General features: G+C 49.5%; 1 protein-coding gene across 1 annotated transcript in view; it reads left to right on the top strand.

Moving 5' to 3' along the window:
* The first annotated feature begins 5721 nt into the window (after window positions 1–5721).
* LOC119098805 (prisilkin-39-like) overlaps window positions 5722–23306 on the top strand; it is a 24221-nt gene continuing 6636 nt past the window's right edge. The window contains exons 1-6 of the mRNA XM_037221852.1: window positions 5722–5730; window positions 6265–6291; window positions 6487–6780; window positions 11531–11773; window positions 11847–11860; window positions 22631–22733. Coding sequence (XP_037077747.1) covers window positions 5722–5730; window positions 6265–6291; window positions 6487–6780; window positions 11531–11773; window positions 11847–11860; window positions 22631–22733 — 690 coding nt within the window. The remainder of the gene's footprint in view (window positions 5731–6264; window positions 6292–6486; window positions 6781–11530; window positions 11774–11846; window positions 11861–22630; window positions 22734–23306) is intronic.

Here is a 23306-nt window from a genome sequence, read left to right as displayed (position 1 = left end):
ATTTTCGGGCATCCCCAATTTCTTGGGTCACACCACCCGAACACCACAGCAAAAAATCTTGTATCCGAAGAAACTTGACCACTAAACTGCACCGCTCCCGAAATGTAGAAGTGAAAAATTAAGAAAAACCTTCGCAATGAACTCTACAAGCTCAATATCACAAGTTGAGTACACCTTTTCACAATTTTTTGGCCAAACTAATTGACAACAAAATTTGACCGAATATTTTTCACCGAATACCGAGCAAATTTACCTGGAAACACGCTCTTATCACAGCGCTCCCGAAAACCAGTGAGTGGAACGATCCTACCAAATTTAGGCCAATCTCTGTAATGCCAGCAATAGCAATGATGGTTGAGCGTATTGTTCATGACCAACTTAGTTCATATTTTAAAGAGCATGAATTCTTTTCGCATACACAACACGGATATCGTGCGAATTTTTCAACAGGGACAGCACTTACTGTAGTGACTGATAAAATACCGCGATGGATGCTGGGGAGATCGCTTTGCTTTTTTATAGATCTGTCAAAATGTTTTGACGTTGTGGACCACAGCTTCTCTTATCCAAGCTTAAGATATGCAATATCGACACAAAATGGTTTGAAAGCTACCTTTGCAGGCATACCCAACAGGTTCAGGTCAGATATCCTTCAGGGCATACTGTACGCTCTCGTGGTCTTCCGAATGGAATGGGGGGTGTTTTAGGGTACCGCCCTCGGGCCGCTCCTACATTCCATTTTCTCGAACGATCTAGCGTTATATTCAGAAGGCACTACAGTGATATAATACGCTGATGACACGCAGATTTTGGTTACTGGAAAAAAGTGCAATGCAACAGCTTGTCGCAAACATGGAGAGTACCTTTTCAATTGTATTGGACTGGTTTAACAACCACTCTATGAAAGTCAGTGCAACAAAAACACAGTTAATGGTTTTCGGGACGAAGGCTATGCTGCGTCATATGCCTCCTGTGCATGTCAAGTTCGGGTCAGCTGTCATCACTGAAAGCAGTCCTGTCAAAAACCTTGGTGTGGTGATGGACAGAAATCTCCCATTTGTACCGCACATTGATCAGCTTGTTACCTGGTCGACGGGCGCTCTGATGGCCCTGTCCCATGCCAAGCATGCACTCTCAAGAGACACCCTTGTTCGCATTGTCGGAGCTCTAGTTCTTTCCCCGATTAGATGCTGTATAGCACTGTATGGTTCTCACAGAGGCGCCCAGTTCTACCGCGTGCAAAAACTCGTGAGCTTCTGTGCGCGGGTTGTGAGCGGAAGGAGAAGGTGTGACCATATATCGGATGTTGTCAGGGATCTACGATGGCTTAGTGCTGGTCAGCTCGTCAGATATCATATGTTGTGCCTGCTCAAAAAGGTCTTACTCACGGGTCAGCCACCAGATATGGCCACGATGTTCACACGTGCTGAGCACACTCATGAAATGCGACAGGCTAACCAACTGAGGCGCCCCCGAGTGGTGAGCAACTCTGGCACTCACCGATTTAGCTAGAGAACATCGGATTTTTTTAACTGCCTGCAGCCTGACTTGCGCAATGTTCAGAGTCTAGGCCGCTTCAAGCGCCAACTTATGGAGTTTCTAATGAGTGGGGCGAATGTTGGCACATGAGTGGGTGCGTGTGTTAGTTCTATTGTGTGATGCCACAATATGAATGCAATAGTGTAATTCACCGAGATGATCCGTTGACCGATTTGTGATGTGTTAGGCTATTTTTACTAGGATTCCAATTGTCTCTTTTGTGCCCGTTTTTATCAATGATGACGTGTAGCTTTTAAAAAGCCACTGAATCGTGTGGAAAGTTACGAAACATAGGGACATGAGCTCTAAGGCTGCATCTTTATTCAATTAATTTTATTTTTATTGGTCCTATACGTTGTGGTGCAATTTCATTTTTTTCTTCCTTTCCGATTATCTTTAAAGACACCATCTATGGCTTAAAATGGTCACCAGTTTCTTTGCAAAATGTTACAATGGCCAACTTGCATTTCATTCATATATGAATTGGGTTAATTCGCCAGCCGCCAAAACATGTCTGATATGCACCCGAGAGTGAACAATGCGTAGGGAATGAAAGCAAAAATACGTTCAGTGCTTAACATTGTCTCCTTCATTCCCTACAAATTGTTCACTCTTGGGTGCGTACCAAACATGTTTGGGTGCCTGGCATATTAATGCCAATTAGGTATGAAGTGTATGCAAGTTCTCAGTTGGATTATGCTGCAGAGAAATTGTACAACATTTGAAAAGGAATGTTCCCCATTTAAATATATTGAGATAAACGTCAGATATGATGGGAAAAGTTTGCTTGTAACTATTGGTAAACTTTCCAGGTTCAAAAGCGACCCTAACTAGCAAAATTTCAAAGCTTGAAAAAGGCGCCTCATTACGCCATTGTTGATGGTGTCATGGAAAGGTTTTGTGTCGACAGCAATACCTGGCAGCATCTGGCAGCAAGAACTAAAGAATACGTAGAAACGCACGAAAGCTGACGCCATCCGGCCATTCTCGTCGCGGGCGCTGTGCTGGGCGGTCGATTAGTGAATGGCTTGTCTGGGGATTTTTTGTCTCGGTATTGGTCGTAAGAAAAGCCTTGGCGGACTGTTTGACATACGTATTGTACTGTCAACTTATCCCTGCCTGCAGTGCTGTAGTCCTGACATTGATATTATGTAATGTGCGCAGTAGTTACTAACTTGTGTAATTATAACGCAGGTGCATGCAAAAATCAAATCTGTAACGTTGCTGTGAATTGATTGCCAAAACATTGCTAATGCCGTGGCAAAGATGGTAGGGTTGAGCTACCATGCATGTTTTTCTTGCTTACGATTATTTATGTAATTACTAGTTAACCCTGATATCACCATTGTGGTGGAATAGCATTCTCGCTGATAATAGTCATTTAGCGTGGTTAAATGAGTTATTACCAGTTATTCATAAATTACAAACTGTTGTCTCTTAGGCTTCACATAAGCTTGTCAACCAATGTGGTACATTGCATAATGGCACGAGTTAACAGTGTCATCGTAACACTACCTCAATACTCTACTGTGGCATGACATACTAAACAATGGTGTAGTTTCTGTTCTGTAATCCCTGCTGCTCTAACAATAAATTCCATCGTGAAAAGATGGGTTAGGCGTGTATTCTTGTACTAACTCCGCATCTGGCATACGAGTGACCAAAAACACATGATACAAAATACAAATCCCTTTCAGCAAAGCACACAACCAATAACTGACATCATTTGCTCATAATCATTTGCTCACCCTGTTTTGGGAATCCAAAAACCATAGGTGACAAAATGCAATCATGTCTTCTGCTCCCACAGCTATGCAACATGCTACAGCCATGAGATTGCTTCATTAATACGCGCTCGGGTGGGGACCAAAATGATCCCTCCGAAGGTTTTCCCGAAATGATTTCCGGACGGCGTAGTGTAGCCACGCCAAATTTTGCATAGCTGTAGACAATTAAATAGCAAATTGTCTGACATTAAACATTTAGAAGTATCTTGTAAGATCGCTGACCTATGGTAAGTAGAAGTCAGGTCATGGTTCCAGCGAAGACACGTTCTAGAGAATCGTTCAATCCGATCAAACAACGGAGTGTTAGACGAAACCATACATCACTGAGATACTTTCTTAGGCAACACAACAACTGAATAAAAAACCAATGACCTAGGGTCAGGTATGAATATCAGACCAAGGTAAAACCAACCTGTTTTATTACTCTAGAGCTTGCTGTATGGGCTGGTTTCTGGTGCTCATTTCGAACATATTGATGGCAGGAACCGTATTATACACCTTCCATGGACTTCATATAAGTCAGAACAGGTCACTGACCTAAAATGACCCGGGCCAACACTTTGATTTAGGAACATACTGCCTAGCGTAATCTTTGTCGCTTATCCAAATGCATAACTCAAAACCCTCTTGCATCGTTCTGATCATCATGACTTTAAAAGGTCACACAAGTTCACTTACCTTAACTGAGCGTGTAATATTTTGCTTAGAACAGTTGCCTGGGTTCTAGGGGCCCTTTGGAGACTAATATGGAATCTAACCTTGTTTGATCTTAACTGACCCGGAGGTCATGACCAAAGAACTTTAAACTTTGACCTAAGTGGGTTCACGTACAGTTCAACACACGCTGTGAATTTTGTCTCTCTATCGCTCTTCATTCCAGGGATCTCAGGGGGTTAAATTGATTCCCTTCACCCGAGCAAAGGTTGACCAACCGGTGACCCTGGCGCGTGTTAAAAGGTCACATAAGTTCACTAACCTTAACTGAGCGTGTGATATTTTGCTTAGAGCAGTTGCCTGGGTTCTAGGGGCCCTTTGGAGACTAATATGGAATTTAACCTTGTTTGAGCTCATCTGACCCGGAGGTCATGACCAAAGAACTTTAAACTTTGGCCTAAGTGAGTTCACGTACAGTTCAACACCCTCTGTGAATTTCGTCTCTCTATCACTCTTCATTCCGGGGATCTCAGGGGGTCAGATTGATCCCCTTGACCCGAGCTAAGGTTGACCAACCGGTGACCCTGGCGCGTGTTTAAAAGGTCAAACAAGGTCACTGACCCTTACTGAACGCGTGAAATTTTTCTTAAAACAGCTGCCTAGGTTCTAGGGCTCTAAAATCACTGCAATATTCCCCCAATGTTACAATGCCTGGCTAACCCATAAAACCGTGCAGGGCACCTTACTCCGGTATACAAGGCGCTAACTGAGCTGTCTGTAAAAAATACGTCAGTAAAACAAGAGAAAACGTCAGTACGAGATAAACGTAGATTTGCCATCGCGTCTTGTCTTTTTTATAACATTCGGAAGCGTGCCGTTTTTCGGTACTGCACTATTTTTGCAGAGAGTGGCGGTGGCATTTTCTTAAATGCCCAGTTGACCACAAGTGCCCGGCAACACTGAAAGTGCTCGCCCTTAAGCTCGCGACGCGCATGCACAGCGAATTTTTTTTAACAGCCAACCACCTTCCGTGGATTGTACCATGCGTGCCGCATCATCGCTCGTGTTAAGGTATTAGCAGCCATGCTTTCTGGACCATAAGCAGAAAACAGCCTGAAATATAACGACGATCGTATAACGTTTATATGACGTCATCAATCCCAAGGTGACTTTCAAATAGTCTCCCAATAAACCTTTTCGCACATTTGCAGGCCGTTAACTCAGGAACCAGAGGGCTTTATGTCTTTTTGGGTCTTCACTAGCCTTTCAGCATCAGTCACAGCATCAAAGGCATCCGTCATCGACCGCTTCCCTGCGAATCATCGGTTGGTGTTTGATTCTGCGGCCGTGCCGCTCCGACGCCGACCTGAAGGTGGTGCAACTCAGAGCGTCAGCCTGTCGCCTGTACCAGAGAACATCTTGACCTGCTAACCCTTCTGCTTGCAACCTGAACCTGTCTCAATGCGTGCTCCATTCCGCCGTCCCGCCCTCTCGGAAGCGGTGCCGGGCCGAGCCTGCTCACGTGGAATCGGTGGACCGGCGGCCGGTTGTGGTCGGGTCGTCTGGCTGGACGGGGGCGTCCGCTGCACAGGGCGTTGTGTCAGGTGGGGCAGCGCCGCCGGCGGCAGCGTGACGGCCAACCGCGTCGCGCTCCCACGGCCGAATAAAAGGCCGGCCGCACAGACACCAGGCACCAGTCACTCGCCAGCAGTGGTGTCCATCTCACAGCGCCACGGCAAACATGAAGCTGGTGAGTACGGTCCGGAAGATCGGTGCTTCACATGTAGGCTGCCTTTCGTATCCCAGCGGCGTCCGTACTGTCAGTTAGGGCGCCACAGAAGGTCTTGCAAATAGGGTTGTTGCTCATCTTCCATAAATTCCGCGTCCGGCAAAGTCAAAGTGTGTTTAGTTTTTGTGCTTGGGCGGTTTTTTTTCATTCCGTTTCAATGAGCCTAAACAGGTAGGCATGCAGCCATTTCGGTGAACTGCAATATACCACACTGGTCAGAAAAGATCAGAACAGAAGTGCGGACGTAGGCTATAATTTCAACAGCCCCTGGATCAGTGCGAAAGGCCACGTCGCCGGTCGTCGCTGTCAGGTGCTGCACATATTCCACAACTATCCCTTGATCCCTGCATCCACAGCCGAGACTGATGGCAGAAACTGACCTGACAAAGGCGCTGAACTAAGTCTTATCACGGCAAAAAGATGCGTCGCGATTTCAGCCTCTTCTTGCAAAGCTGGGTCGGCACCCCCTCTGACGTCAGCTGGGTGTGTTTCCAGTTGATCGTAGCTTCGCTGGCGGCTCTGGCCTGCGCTGATGGCCCGCGGCCGCAGCCGGCACCCGCCTCCTACCAGCGGCCAGCGGCCCCGGCACCAGCCTCCTACCAGCAGCCGGGGGCACCGGCCTCTTACCAGCAGCCGGCCGGCTACGGCCAGCCCTTCGCCATCCTCAGCGAGGAGAACGTCCACCCGGGCGACGGCACCTACCAGTTCAGCTTCCAGACCGAGAACGGCATCTCACGTAACGAGAACGGCAGCCCCAAGGACGGCTACGGCAAATCCGAGTACGGCCAGCCCACCGGCGGCTACGTCCAGCAGGGCGGCTGGAGCTACAGCGACGGCTACGGCAACCCCATCCAGGTGACGTTTGTTGCCGACGAAAACGGCTACCAGCCGTCTAGCAACATCCTGCCGACGCCGGTGCCGACCGAGTACCCGCTGCCGATCGTGCCACAGGTGTACCAGGGAGAGCAGAGCTATGGCTCTGCCCCAGCTCCCGCTTCCGCCCGCTACAGCGCCCCGGCTCCTGCTGCCCGGCAGTACAAACGCTCCCGCTCCTGCGGCTCCTGCTCCTGCTCCTCGGCAGTACAATGCTCCCGCTCCTGCTCCTGCTCCCAGGCAGTACAGCGCTCCCGCTCCTGCCCCCAGGCAGTACAATGCTCCTGCTCCGGCTTCTGCTCGTTATAGTGCTCCTGCCCCCGCCCGCAACTACTAAAACGGATGGACGGCGAGCGCTGGGAATAGTGCATATGCGTGTGCGAGGCTGTGAAGCTGCATGAGTGATATATTTATCCGTCTGTATTGCTAAGAAATACAGGCGCATGTAGAATAAACTGTCTTTACCGCACTCTTATGATCATTTACACCTGAGTCAAACGATGCCAACGATGTAAATGGCCAGCAGCATGATGGACCGACCAGGCAACCTTTCAACTGAATAGCTCACATCCCCACCAGATCCCTGACCTGGCTGCCAGGAGCCCACAGAAGAGGGATCGACAACGCCGGGCTGCTAGTCAGGTCGCACGGCACGGTCCGGGGTGCCGTGAAACGTCCCTGATCTTTTGAAAGGTAGCGCTCAAATCGTCGTTTTGGGAGCGCTGCTTCATTGGATTGTTTTTCTTGTGATGAGAATATCTGCACTGCAATTGAAACGTTTCAGATCCAGGAGCTGTCCACACCAATGCACACAAAGCTTGTGTTAGTAGTTACTCAGCAGCCCAAGTGAAAGCGGCTCCGGTTTATAGTCAACTACTGTGATGATTCTTGAGTGGGACAAAAACTACCTCCGCACTTGGCGGGGGAGGGACTTTGGAACATCCCAATGACATGACCGATCCTAAATCGGGATTCACCTAACCAACCCTGAAATTTCGGTTTCCCCTTGGACTTATGCCAATTTCACTTCACGGTCGGACGAAAAGCCACAAAACATGTAGCGAGTATCCTGTGAAATGTGGTGAGGCTAGGGCGGAGTTAGAACACTCGAGAGTGAGGGGTGTTGGGGTAGGATGGGCTGGGTTGCGGTATCTCTAATTTGAAGAGGGCAGCTTAAGCGGGAAAGGTGGCGCTGCAACGGAATGCGCGCTGCACAACAATGGTTTTGTGCCAAAGGTTCCATTTTTCTATCACTGCTTTTTAGGGGATTTCTTGGCCGTTGCGAGAAGATTGGAGGGGATATGGAGTTCTGTGACGCTTTGTTTGGACACGCGAATGCTCGTGAGGTGGACAAGCGACTCCGCCTGAGCTGAACACGCGACTAAGTTGGACACGCGACGGCTCCTGTGCTTGGGTTATTGCTACTCCAGCGATGGGCTCAGCGACACTGGACTGAGCTACGCACACGTTTCGTTCTGGCACACTTGATGTGATGCGTTTCACCGTTTCCGCGATGGCCATTACCTTTCAAAGTATATTTCTAATTCATATGTGCGTTCCGTTTACGTAGCCATCTCCTTCAAAACAGGTATCTGCATACAGGCCTGTGTGAAAATACAGTTCAGCATACGACGTAGCATACTGCGATTAACTGCATACTGCATACTGCATTCTGCGATTAAGATCCGAAAGCTGCAGTCAGCAGGCAATGTGAAGCGTAAACGAAGGTCTAGATATCAGTTGCTAACTATTCATTTTCGTAAATATTTTGGGACAATACAAATTAGCTCAATGAGATATTGATAAATATACCACGTTGTTTTGCTGCTTTGCAAAGTACGCATGACAGTGACACGGCAGCATTTTTGAACAGATTATTCTTACTATCCTTGCTTGTACGCACCATAACAAACGACGTAAATTTAGTTTACGCTGTTGAATGATACGTCCCTCTAAGGACAGCAGACACAACATATAAGATCCCGAGTTTGATATTTCAATACGAATATGGCATCGCGGCTGTTGTGGCGCATGCGAATGTTGTGAATAGAAAGAGTGAAACTGTCGAGTTCTAGTGGCTGTATGAGATAAAATATGTCTGCATTTCCCTAAAACTATAATATTGGTGTCCATGTACAATGTAATTTGCAAAGTGAACTTTCCACAACTGGAAATATCCAGGTTTCTTTACGCCTTGCCGGTGTAAAGTCATGAGCTTATGCAGGCTATTTAAGAAGACCACGCATTGGTCTTACCAAGCTGAGGTACAGGCGTGAAATCTCCGTACCTTTTATTTATATGCTGCTTTAAATTTCAAACTCCCCCTTTGTAATTTGCATTCAAAAATCGGCACCGCAGTGCTAATTAAGATGGCAATGAAACGACATCTTGTTGGCACATTTTATCTGCATGTGAAAAATTACAGAATACCCGAAGAACACCGATTGTACTTAACGTCAGATAAGATTTGTTGCACAGTCGGTTTTTGCGAGTCAGATCGCTAGCTGGCCAGGGCGGACCGGGATACGGGAGGACATTTTGCAAGAAAGCGACGTTTCTGAACCGTACCCACCGTTTTACGGTCGGAGCCAGGCGGACCTCTGCAGCTGGAGAATGCGGACATCACATACCGTGTACCCTGACAGGGTGTCAGGCCGTGTGACACCGATCAGAAGAGCTCAGAGCCTTTCCGCCCGTTCGGTCGAGTGTTACATGCAGCTCGAACACTGCACGGCTTAGGGTTCGGGCTCAAATAAGTATACTCTCACACGATGGCCTTCCAATCGAGTACGAATACTAGTGGAAAACAAATTTGCAGTTGCCACCAGGGACAGAGGGCAGTTGACGAGAACCGACCGCACCGTTATCTTCAATATCTTGTTGACCTTCCATTCATTGACCATTTTCTCGTACCTTAACCGAGCATTGCTGCGCAGTCAAAATTTATCACATCATCGCGTGGTTCTTTGTCCATCCGCCGTTGTTCGTGCGGTGGCTAACGAATCAATATAGGGGATATTTACATACCATGACACACCGCGACCACAAACGATGGCGTTAGCGGACGTGAGCCGGCGACCACAGCCGTGCCAGTGAGTGCTCATGTCACGCCGTGCTATGCCCCTTCTTCTCGAGAGCAGGAAAACTTGCAAGTGCCGGCAACTGTTCATTGGCAATTGTTAAGTTTTCATCACACTCGGGTCTGTCTGCCATTGCGCTACGTTTTCCGAACACAGTGACATCTAGGTGTCTACCCCGCCCGTGAGCGATGAACACGACAGGGGAAGCTGAAGAGCGCGTACTGCCGCCACGCAGCGGGATGGCAGGTCAGCGTGCATTGTACGTAGCGGATGACGGTCGACCTCACTGGGATTAAGAGCCAAGTCAAAACTCAAGGCCGGCATGTTAAGGGCGCGCACAACGTCAGCCTGTTCATGGCATCATCAAATACACGCAATTGGCCATACCCACGCAGTTCGCGTAATTGGCGCGTTTAGTATCATAGCGCTGTTCCTCTCTATTTAGTCTTCCCATCCGGCTAGAAGAGGCGAAGAATTGACCAAATGTGTCATCGTATTCCATCATGAGCTGCTTGTAGACACTGTTGGGCTACGTGTGGCTACGTGTGTTTTTAGAACATGCACAGACAACGACTCACTTTTGCATAATCGCTTACAACATAGTTCAACATCTTCACCAGCCTCTCAATATCAGTCACAACATCAAAGGTATCCGTCATCGGTCGCTTCCCTTGCGAATCATCGGCTGGTGCTCGATTCCGCGGCCGTGCCGCTCCGACGCCGACCTGAAGGTGGTGCAACTCAGAGCGTCAGCCTGTCGCCTGTACCAGAGAACATTTTGACCTGCTAACCGTTCTGCTTGTAACCTGAACCTGTTTCTGTGCGTGCTCCGTGCTTCCGGTCCCCGCCCTCTCGGAAGCGGCCCTGGGTCGGGCCGGCTCACGTGAGATCGGTGGACCGGCGGCCGGTCGTGGTCAGGTCGTCTGGCTGGACGGGGGCGTCCACTGCAGAGGGCGTTGCGTCAGGTGGGGCAGCGCCGCCGGCGGCAGCGTGACGGCCAACCGCGTCGCCCTCCCACGGCAGAATAAAAACCCGGCCGCACAGACACCAGGCACCAGTCACTCGCCAGCAGTGGTGTCCATCTCACAACGCCACGGCAAAAAATGAAGCTGGTGAGTACGGCCAGAAAGGTCTGTGCTACACATGGGAGCTGCCTCTCGTATTCCAGCGGCGCCTGTACTGTCAGTGAGGAGGCCAGGGAAGGTCTTGTAGATAGGGTCGTTGATAATCTCTCATTTTTTTCCGTGTCCGGCAAAGTCAGAGTGTGTTTAGTAAACGGGTAGGTATGTAGCCATTTCGGTGAACCGCATTATTAGCATGACGTGCTTAAATTGGTCACCTTAAAAGTAAGAACGTAATTTGACACCCTAAAACTTTTTGTAAGATACCCCATTGGCCAGAAGAAATCAGAACAGAAGTGTTGACGTAGGCTACAATTTCAACAGTCCCTGAATAAGTGTGAAAGGCCACGTCGCCAGTCAATGCGCTGTCACATGATGCACGTATTCAACAGCTAACCCTTCCCCACCCTGCATCCACGCCCAGAGACTGATGACAGAGGATGGCCAGGCAAAGGTGCCTGCACCGCCGGGTCGGCACCTCCTCTGACGTCAGCTGGGTGTGTTTCCAGCTGATCGTAGCCTCGCTAGCGGCTCTTGCCTGCGCTGATGGCCCGCGGCCCGCAGCCGGCGCCCGCCTCCTACCAGCGGCCGGCGGCCCCGGCACCAGCCTCCTACCAGCAGCCGGCGGCACAGGCCTCCTACCAACAGCCGGCCGGCTACGGCCAGCCCTTCGCCATCCTCAGCGAGGAGAACGTCCACCCGGGCGACGGTACCTACCAGTTCAGCTTCCAGACCGAGAACGGCATCTCACGTAACGAGAACGGCAGCCCCAAGGACGGCTACGGCAAATCCGAGTACGGCCAGCCCACCGGCGGCTACGTCCAGCAGGGTGGCTGGAGCTACAGCGACGACTACGGCCACCCCGTCCAGGTGACGTTTGTTGCCGACGAGAACGGCTACCAGCCGTCCAGCGACATCCTGCCGACGCCGGTGCCGACCGAGTACCCGCTGCCGATCGTGCCGCAGGTGTACCAGGGCGAGCAGAGCTATGACTCTGCCCCAGCCCCCGCTCCCGCCCGCTACAGCGCCCCGGCTCCTGCTGCCCGGCAGTACAACGCTCCCGCTCCTGCGGGTCCTGCGCCTGCTCCCCCGGCAGTACAAACGCTCCTGCTCCTGCTCCCAGGCAGTACAGCGCTCCCGCTCCTTCGGCTCCTGCTCCTCGGCAGTACAACGCTCCCGCTCCTGCTCCTGCTCCCAGGCAGTACAGCGCTTCCGCTCCTGCTCCAAGACAGTACAATGCTCCTGCTCCGGCTCCTGCTCGTTACAGTGCTCCTGCCCTCGCTCGCAACTACTAAGGCGGATGGACGGCGAGCGCTAGGCATAGCGTTTACGAGTGTGCGAGGCTGTGAGGCTGCGTGAGTGAAATATTTATGCGCCCGTGTTGCTGAGTAATACGGGCGCATGTAAAATAAACTGTTTTCACCGCTCTGTTATGATCATCTGTACCTGAGACAATCGATGCCAACGATGTAAATGGCCAACAACATGATGGACCGACGAGGCAACATTTCAACTGAATAGTTCACATCCCCAAAAGATCCCTGATCTGGTTGCCAGGAACCCACAGATGATGGATCGACAACGCCGGACTGCTAGTCACGTCGCATGGCTGGCTCCGTTGCACAGGTTGTACTTGCAAGGCGCTTGTCCCGGCGGAGTCGGGTGTCAGAATGGTAGGCCCCGCAGCACGGGTTGTACTTCCAGAGCGCCTGTCCGGCGGTGTCGGGCGTCAGAATGGGAGGCCCCGCCGCACATGTTGTACTTGAAGGGCACCTGTCCGGCGGAGTCGGGTGTCAGAATGGTAGGCCCCGCCGCACACGTTGTACTTGAAGGGCACCTGTCCGGCGAAGTCGGGCGAGAGGATCAGTGCGTTGACGGAGAAGTTCACGGTAATGTTGATCTGGCCGCTCGCCTTCTCTAGCGACGCCTTCTCTAGCAAGTCGCTTAAGAGGCGCCACTTGAACGTGCAGCAGCGTCTGGGTCGAGAGGTTTTTGATGCAGATCTTGCGCTTTAGATACTTTCAAGCGCGTTGGCTTTTTGTCTCTGTGGAGCGTTTCCGTCTTGGGGAAGATGTTAAAGTAGGCCTGCAAATGAACTGGCCCGTCTTGGATGAGATCGGCGGAACCACTTCCCAGGACCTGCCAAAAGCCCCGCACGTGGCCCCACGCCGTACACTGCAGCGGGGTCTTAAGCTGTCAGCAAACAGATCAATACACTTCTAATTTATCACACTGCAAGTTCTTCAGACGCGGGAGACGCCTGTAGGCCTCCGTTGGCTTCTGTCTGGCGCTAAGGCCGTCAGTCACCGATGTCAGAAGTGGTAGGATTTGGTCGCCGGTTGACAAGGTTGACGTCTTTATACCCAATCTTTTTTAGCATAGCTAATGATGCGGCAAACTTTTTGCTGCAAACATTGCAAGCTCATGCCTGTTTATTGCTGGACGTTCTGTGGCACCGTGTCGACACCTGTTGCGTGCACCAGGCTGGTGTTTAACCTGTCGCCTTTCTGTACTCCAGCTGACGAGTCCCGGGCCTGAAAGCTTTCCCATCTTTCCAAGTCTTCCTCATGGGACAATGTAAGAGCATGGCAAAGAGGGCATGTACCACCTGCCCAAAGGCAAAGAGGAGGCTTGAAACCCCGGGCCGTGGTCGCAACAAATTTGTAAGTGAAGGTACAGGAGGGAGTAACTGTGACCACACGCATGCAAACGTTCGTGGAAATCACGGAAGTCAAGTTGATCTATGAAGTTGTACTAAGTTGTACGTGCCAGAGCCTGACTACTGCAGCGACTGGACCGCACCGGACTGGCGCTCCGCGTGCCTCTGCCATTGTTCACCATGCTCTTGTCGGCGTGCTTGCACCGTTGTCCTTCGTGTTCTTGGCCACGTGCCTGCGCCGTTGTCCGTGGAGTTATTGGCCACGTGCTCCATGCCGGTGCTCTTCCACCTTCACTCATCAAGGCCGACCGAGCGCACGTTCAGCCCCTGTGCGATATGCTGTACCGCTAGGCAGCGCTCCTCGTCCGTGCCCCTACGCCAAGCCGGGGACAAAGGATATCCCAGTATTTCCGCCAAGCCCCTTAGCTATCATTACTGAGGGAAAGCACCGTTCCTATCCAAATAGTGGAGTCTAATTCAACCAATGTCCCACACAAACTAAAATCCTATCCAACCTGTTGATATTTGCCGAGGCAGATATGCTTCGAGCACGACTACAGCGCGGCGACAAGCAGGTTAACCCGCAGTGGCCATCCAATCAGCAGGCACATCGCAACTAAAATATATTTTAGTCTTGGGCAACACGAGTAGTTTCATTCTTATATAAGAACGATAAGGTGAAATCAATACAGATTAAGTATGCATGCCCATACCGATGCACAGCGTTCTAGAATCACCGACTGTGCGTGTTAAAGAGCACCCTATGAGGCGGCATTTTTCATTCATTCTCCCCATACTTAATGTGAATTTTTCACTCCTTCCTGCTATCGTCTAACCACACATACCAAACCCATACTTCCCTTTCAGAGGTTCCAAGACGTCATCCAAAACCGAGCTCACTTGAAGCCATCAAGCAAAAACAAGGCTAAACAGAACCCGGACACCTATGGCTATATCCTGCCTCACCTACATTTGACTTATGCCTATGCATTTACAAAGCAAGGGCACCAAGTACCTTCAATCCCGAAAGCCTCAGTGACTCCAGCTGCTTGCTTGCGTCAAGTTTGGTTTATTGGTAAAATTCATCACAATCATCAGCTCTGTGCCAAATGCAAGGTTTACATGCATCCCCAATTATTTGGGTCACACTACACAGACAACGCAGCAAAGAAAAGCTTAATACAAACACCACCAAAGCGTGGTAGATAATTTTACTCCACGTATTTCTTGTACCCGAAGAAACTTGACGACTCAATTACTACTTAATGAAGTATAAAGCTGAATATCGAAATTTGAGCACTCGTTTTCACGGACTTTGGATCAAGCTGATTGATGACCAAAACTGGCCCAACAACTCTACGTCTCTATCTTTATTCAATTACTGTTGCTTTTCTTGGTCTCAGACGGTTGTGATACAACTTCACTTTTTCTTCCTTTCCGATTATCTTTATAAACACCATCTATGGCTTCAAATGTTGACCATTTTCTCTGCAAAATACTCAGTCTGCAAGCTGGCATTTAATTTGTACATGAATTGGATTAATTTCTAAGCCGCCCAAACATGTTTGATATGCACCCGAGAGTGAATAATGCGTGGGAAATTAAGATGAAAAGCAAGTTTCTTGCTTCACATTGTCTCCTTCATTCCCTACAGATTGTTCAGTCTTGGGTACAATCCCCTTCATGTTTGGGCGGCTGGCAAATTAATTCAATTTAGATATAAGTGTATGCAAGGTTTTGGTCGGAACATTTTGCAGAGAAATTGCAAAACACTTGAAAGGGAATGTTCCACATTCGAACATATTGAGATAAGCATCTGATACGACGGGAAAAGTTTACTTGTAACCATTGGTAAGCTTTCAATGTTTAAAAGCAGCCCTAAAAAGCAAAATTTCAAAGTTTGAAAAAGGTGCCTCGTTACGTCATTGTTTGATGGCGTCATGGAGTTGGTTTGTGACGACAGCAATACCTGGCAGCATCTGGCAGCAAGACCTACAGAATACATCGAAACGCACGAAAGCTGACGCCAACCGGCCATTCTCGCCGCGGGCGCTGTGTTGCGTGGCTGATTAATGGACGGCTTGTTTGTGTATTCTTTGTCTTGACATTGGTCGTAAGAGAAGCCTTGGTGGGCTGTTTGACATACATATTGTATTGTAGACTTATCCTTACCTGCAGTGCTGTAATCCTGGCAATAATATCATGCGATGTGCACGGTAGTTACTTACTTGTGAAATTGTAACGCAGTTGCATGCAAAAATCAGTGAATCTGTGCTCGTTGCTGTGAATTGATTGCCAAAACATTGTTAATGTCATGGTGAAGGTAGTAGGGTTGAGCTACCATGAATGTTTTTCTTGCTTAGGATAATTCATGCAATTACTAGTTAACCCTGATATAACCGTTGTGGTGGAACAGCATTCTTGCTGATGATAGTCATTTAGAGTTGTTAGATCAGTTAATACCAGTCAGTCATAACTTATAACCTGTTATCTCATAGGCTTGACATAGAGTCGCTAACCAATGTGGTACAGTGCATAATGGCACGGGTCAACAGTGCCATCGTGGCACTACCTCAGTGCTGCACTGTGGCATGACATAATGAGCAATGACATAGTTGTTGTGCTGTCATCCCTGCTGCTTTCACAATAAATTCCATCGTGAAAAGATGGGCCAGACGTGTATTCCTGTATTACCCTCCGCATCTGACATATGACTGGCCAAAACCACATGATACAAAATACAAATCCCTTTCAGCAAAGCACACAACCAATACGTGACATCACTTGCTCAGCCTGTTTTGGGAATCCAAAAACATGGGTGACAAAAATGCAATCATGTCTCCTGCTTCCACAGTCATGCAACATGCAGCCATCAGGCTGCTTCACTTAACACACGCTCGGGTGGGGTTCAAATTGACTCCTCCGAAGGTTTTCCCAAAGTGATTTTCGAACGGCGCGGCGTAGCCGCGCCAAATTTTGCAAAGCTGTATACAATTGGATAGCGGATTGTCGGACAACAAACATTTAGATGCACCTTGTAAGGTCGCTGACCAATGGCAGGTCAAAATCAGGTCATGGTTTCGGCGAAGGCACGTTCTAGGGAATCGTTCAATCTGATCAAGCAACGGAGTGTTTAGACAAAGCCATACATCTCTGAGATACCTTTTTAAGCAACACAACATTTGAATAAACAAATAGCATTAACCTAGGGTCAGGTATGAAGGTCAGACCAAGGTCAAAATCAGCCTAATTTGTTTCTCTCAGGCTTGTTCTATGGGGTGGTTTCTGGTGCTCATTTCGAACATATTGGTGAGAGGAACCGCATTGTACGTCTTCCATGGACTTATTATAGGACAGAATAGGTCAGTGACCTAATATGACCCAGGGCAACAATTTTTTTCCAGTAACATACTGCCTAGCGTAATCTTTGTCGATTATGCAAATGCAGAACTCAAATCCCTCTTGGATCAGTTTGATCATCATGACTTTAAAAAGTCGAACAGGGTCACTAACCTTAACTGAGTGTGAAGTTTTGCTTAGATTGGTTGCCTAGATTCTAGGGGCCTCTTGGAGACCAATCTGGAATTTAACCTTTTGACCTTTTCTAACCCGGAGGTCATAACCTCGGAACTTTAAACTTTGACCTAAGTGAGTTCACGTATAGTTCAACACATCCCGTGAATCTTGTCCCTCCAGCTATCTTCGTTCCCGAGATCTCAGAGGGATCAAAGTGACCCCCTCCGCCCGAGCGAAGGGTATCTAACCGGTCATCCGAGCGCATATTAAAAGGTTAAACCAGGTCGCTTACCTTAACTGAGCGTGTGAATCTTTTCATAAAACAGTTGTCTAGGTTCTAGTGGCCCTTTGGAGACCAATCTGGAATCTGACCTTGTTTGATCTCATGTGACCTAAATATCATGACCCTATGAACTTTAGACTGTGACCTAAGGGATCTCACGTACAGGTCAAGACACTGTGAATTTGGTGTGTCTAGCTCTCTTACTTCCCGAGATCTCAGGGGGTCAAATTGACCCCCACACGAGCGAAGGGTAGCCAAACGGCTACCCGGGCGCGTGTTAAAAATGCGGTTCACACAGGTAATCACACATGCATAACACCTGCTGACCTTGCAGAATGCTGGAGCCATGACAAGTGCATGTAGTTGTGGTGAGATGGGCGAAATGCAAGGAAGTGATGGAGCTGCCGGTGCACACAAGGCACATGATAAAAATGTGACTAGGCGTTGTCCAAGAAACCAACCACCGTACTTCTCCACCTTTCTCAGCACCCAGCATCTCACGGAAGTTGCAGTGACTAAGACTATATAACAGTGTCAGTGACTATATATGAGGATGGTGACCCACAAGCAATGCTTGCCTGCATATAAGATTCATTAAAACAGTGGTAGGTGCTTCCATGATATACAGCACTATATTTCAGAATTCTTAAGTGAAAGACAATTTTAAAAGGTGCACCATGCAAGCTTATACCAAGCATGTGCATTAATGGTCCACACTGACCTATCCCTTCTGCCTAAATGAATTGCTAATATAATGGCATGCAATGGATTAATTATATGCTGAAATATATCAATAGGTCCCAAATGTTGGCAAGATCATCATGTAGTGGCAAATGGCCTTTGGACACCCCTGCAGCATGGGTGCTTGCGTTCTTTCAGTTTGACGGCGTCAGTACCTTGTCATATTCAAACGCAAGCCTAAAGATAGAGGTAGGTATCAAACTATAGCATTTTATTGGGAGTCAATATATTTAAAGAATACCAAAAACAGTGGTCTCTCTTAGAAGTATGAACCTTGCACGCACACTCCCCACCACATCAAGGTCAAAACAAGCCACTGCCACACACCTCCAGTGATCACACACATTTCAAACGCCTGATTTATACTCTAATGTCAATGAAGTCTAATCCCACACTTGCACAACTCGCGGGACTATCAAATTGCTGATTTTCTCGCAATATCCGCGCAGGTTTTCGGTTGTAACACCGTGTTACGCCGTGAGTTCCCTTCAAAACAAAGTCTCAACAGGGGTTCATGGCTGTATAAGAGCTATCAAGAGGTTGCACTTGAAGGGCGCAATTCTTTTGTTCCAGATTTAAACTTGTCCCACAAGATGTGACGAACATTTAGCCATATATATACATATATATATATATATATATATATATATATATATATATATATATATGCATATATATACATATATATATATATAAAATTACTGTAATATTTCCCAAAATTTGATATGCCTGGCTGACCCATAAACCCGTACAAGGCTCTTTGCTTCGGTGCACAAGGCGCTAAACGAGCTGTCTGTAAGAAATACGTTAGTAGAAGAAAAAACGTCAGCGCGAGAGAAACGCGGATTTGTCGTCGCGTCTTGTTTGCTTTGTAACATTTGGGAGAGTGCCGTTTTTCGGGGCTGTACTTTCTTTGCGGACAGTGGCATTCTCTTTTTATAACATTGAACCAGGGCCTAGAACTAAGGAAAAATGCCCCGTTTGCGACGAGTGTCGCACAACCTCAAAGTGCTCACGCTTACGTTCGCGACACGCATTCAGCAGCGAAATCTTTCTAACAGTCAATCACCTTCCGCGGATTGCATCATACGTGCCACATCATCGCTCTTGCAAATGTATCAGCGGCCATGCTGTTTGACCATGAGCAGAAAACCGCCTATAATATAACAGCAATCTTATGGCGTTTCTATGACGACATGAATGCCAAGGTGATTTTAAAGTAGTCTCCCCAAAAAACTTTTCACACTTTTCCGGGAGTACAACTCGGGGACAGAGGATTTTGGGTCTTAAAAGGGCATGGCCGTGAACTGCATCAAAAGCTCCTCAACACGTCTATTTCAGTTCAAAACCCCATGTAAAGGTGGAACGTTGCCTTTAAGGACAGCAGACACAACAGTTTGAACGGATCAGATCTTGATTTTGATCAGGTCTTGAGTTTGGTCTTTTTTTGGTTTGGTTTGGTCTTTTTTGTCAGATCTTGATTTTGATCAACAGATCTTGAGTTTGGTACTCTAATACGAATATGACACCGCAGCTGTTGTGGCGCATTCGAATGTTGTGAAAAAAGAGTAAAACTGTTGATTTCCAGTGGCTTTGTCGGATGAAATATGTCTGCGCTTTCCTAGAACTGTATATCATCTGTGTCCATGCACACCGTAATGAGCTAAGAAGACTTCCCATGACTTGAAATATTCAGATTTCTTTACGCTTTGCTAGTGCAAAGTCATAAGTGGATGCAGGTTATTTAAAAAGACCAAGCCTTTGTCTTGCCCAGATGAGGATCAAAGCGTGAAATACCTGTACCTTTTATTTGTCCGCTGTTTCAAATTCAACATCTTCCTTTTGACTTGTACCCAGAAACTGGCACCACAGCACCTAATAAGATGACCCTGAGATGACATGCTATAGGAGCATTTTATACACATGCGTGAAATCGCGAAATACTGGCCAAATCTAGATTACCCTTCATATAACGTTTGCGGGTGAACGCCGTGTTAGATCTGTGGAACAGCCGGCTTTTGCGGGTGAGATTCACTAGCTGGCTAGGGCGGGCCGGGATACGGGAGGACATTTTGCAAGAAAGTGACCTTTCTGAACCGTACCCACCGTCTTACAGTCGGAAGCCAGGCGGACCTCTGCAGCTGGAGAATGCGGACATCACATACCGTGTCCCCTGACAGGGTGTCAGGCCGTGTGACACCGCTCAGAAGAGCTCAGAGCCCTTCTGCCCGTTCGGTCGAGAGTTACGTGTAGCCCGAACACTACACGGCTTAGGGTTCGGGCTCAAGTAAATACACTTTCACACGATAGCCTTCCTATTGAATACGGACACCAATGAAAAGCAAATTTGCAGTCGGCAACAGGACCAGAAGTAGTTGAGAACCGACCGCATCGTTGTCTTCAATATTTTGTTGACCTTTCATTCATTGACCATTTTATCATACGTTAACGGAGCATTGCTGCGCAGTCGAAATTTATCGCATCATCGCGTAGCTCTTTGTCCATCCGCCGTTGTTCGTGCGGTGGCTAACGCATCACAATAGGGGATATCCACATGCCATGACACACCGCGACCACAAACGACGGCGTTAGCGGGCGTGAGCCGGCGACCGCAGCCGTGCCAGTGAGCGCTCATGCCATGCCGTGCTATGCTCCATCTTCTCAAGAGCAGGAAAACTTGCAAAAGTGCCGGCCACTGTTTAAATGGCAACATATTCATGCATCATCACGCTCGGCTCTGCCTGCCATTGCGCTACGTTTTCCGAACACAGTGACATCTAGGTGTCTACCCTGCCCGGAAGTGATGAGCACGACAGGGGAAGCTTTGGAGCGCGTACGGCCGCCACGGAGCGGGATGTGAGGCCAGTGTGTCGTGTGCACGGCAGATGGCGGTCGGCCTTAATGGGATTACGAGCCAATCCAATACCCAAGGATAGCCTGCTAAGGGCTCACGCACAGTCAGCTTTTTCATGGCAGCACAAAGTGCAAGCAATTCGCCATACCCTCACAGCTCGCGTAACTGGCGTGTTTTCCTGCCTGTATTTAGCATCCATATCTGGTTAAAAGTTGTGAAGAACTGATCAAGTGCTTCATCGGATTCCTCCATGTGATGCTTGTGGGCACTCTTAGGCCACGCCATGGTGGTGTGGTTAAAATATCACGGGCAACGAGTCGTATTTGCATAATTGTTTCGAACATTCTTCAAGATCTCCAACAGCCTTTCAGTATCAGTAGCAACATAACGGGCCTCCGACATCGGCCGCCCGTCTGTAAATCATGGGCTGGTGCTCGCTTCCACCACGGTGCCGCTCCGACGCCGACCTGAAGGTGACAAGGTCTAGCACGTCAGCCTGCTGCCCACCCCAGCGAACCAATCAACCTGCTTCCTTCTGCTTCCTTCTAACCTGTTTCCTCCTGCTTCCAGGCTGAGCCTGTCTCTGTGCGTGGTCCGTGCTGCCGTCCGCGCCCCCTCGGAAGCGGTGCCGGGCTCACGTGGAATCGGTGGACCGGCGGCCGGTTGTGGTCGGGTCGCCTGGCTGGACGGGGGCGCCCACTGCAGAGGTCGTTGCGTCAAGTGGGGCAGCGCCGCCGGAGGCAGCGTGACGGCCAACCGCGTCGCTCTCCCACGGCAGAATAAAAGCCCCGCCCGCACAGACACCAGACACCAGTCACTCGCCAGCAGTGGTGTCCACCTCACAACGCCACGGCTAACATGAAGCTGGTGAGTACGGCCAGGGAGATCGGTGCTTCATACGTGGGCTGCCTTTCGTATTCCAGCGGCGTCTGTACTGTCAGTTAGGGCATTAGTATGCGCCTAGCAAAGATAGGCCCATTGGCCAGTGTCCGTTTCTTTACGCGGCCAGCTTAGTCGAATATTCTTCAGTCCTAGTCTCGTGGTTTTTTTTTCTCGTTCTAATCAGTCTTAGCGGACGGGTATGGAGTCATTTTGGCGAACGACAGGGCTATCACGACCAGCTACAATTTGTCAGCGTGAATAATAAGCGCGTGCTTCGAAACCCAGCACCATGGCATGATGTCCCAAAGGCCAAAAGAGATCAAGCTAGACGTGCGGACGTCAGGCTACATTTCAGCGGTCCTTGAATCAGCGTAAAACGTCATGTCGCCAGTCAATGTGCTGTCAGATGCTACACACATTCCATAGCTATCCCTTAATCCCTGCAGCCACGGGTGGAGATCGATGACAAAAGCTGACCTGACAAAGGTGCTAAATTGCATCTTATCATGGTAAAAATAATGCGTCGCAACCTCAACCCTTGCCTGCACCGCTGGTATAGCAACCCCTCTGACGTCAGCTGGGCGTTTTTCCAGTTGATCGTAGCCTCGCTGGGCGGCTCTGGCCTGGGCTGATGGCCCGCGGCCGCAGCCGGCGCCCGCCTCCTACCAGCGGCCGGCGGCCCCGGCACCAGCCTCCTACCACCAGCCGGCGGTACCGGCCTCCCACCAGCAGCTGGCCGGCTACGGCCAGCCCTTCGCCATCCTCAGCGACGAGAACGTCCACCCGGGCGACGGCACCTACCAGTTCAGCTTCCAGACCGAGAACGGCATCTCACGTAACGAGAACGGGCAGCCCCAAGGACGGCTACGGCAAATCCAAGTACGGCCAGCCCACCGGCGGCTACGTCCAGCAGGGCGGCTGGAGCTACAGCGACGGCTACGGTAACCCCATCCAGGTGACGTTGTTGCCGACGAAAACGGCTACCAGCCGTCTAGCGACATCCTGCCGACGCCGGTGCCGACCGAGTACCCGCTGCCGATCGTGCCGCAGGTGTACCAGGGCGAGCAGAGCTATGGCTCTGCCCCAGCCCCCGCTCCCCGCCCGCTACAGCGCCCCGGCCCCTGCTGCCCGGCAGTACAACGCTCCCGCTCCTGCGGGTCCTGCGCCTGCTCCCCGGCAGTACAACGCTCCCGCTCCTGCTCCTGCTCCCAGGCAGTACAGCGCTCCCGCTCCTGCCCCCAGACAGTACGATGTTCCTGCTTCGGCACCTGATCGTTACGGTGTTCCTGCCCCCGCCCGCAACTACTAAGATGGATGGACGGCGAGTGCTATGAATAGCGCAGCCGGGTGTGCGAGGCTGTGAAGCTGCATGAGTGATGTATTTATGCGTCTGTACTGCTAAGAAATACAGGCGCATGTAAAATAGACTGCTTTCATAGCACCTTGTCATCATTTGTGGCTGAGACAAACGATGCCAACGATGTAAATGGCCAGCGAAATGATGGGCCGACGAGGCAACCTTTCAACT

The sequence above is a fragment of the Pollicipes pollicipes genome, unplaced genomic scaffold, assembly GCF_011947565.3.
Source record: "Pollicipes pollicipes isolate AB1234 unplaced genomic scaffold, Ppol_2.1 Scaffold_2555;HRSCAF=2994_pilon_pilon_pilon, whole genome shotgun sequence".
NCBI classification, from domain to species: domain Eukaryota; kingdom Metazoa; phylum Arthropoda; class Thecostraca; order Pollicipedomorpha; family Pollicipedidae; genus Pollicipes; species Pollicipes pollicipes.
Note: the sequence above shows the minus strand (reverse complement) of the source record. Positions and strands in the feature narration are given on the sequence as shown.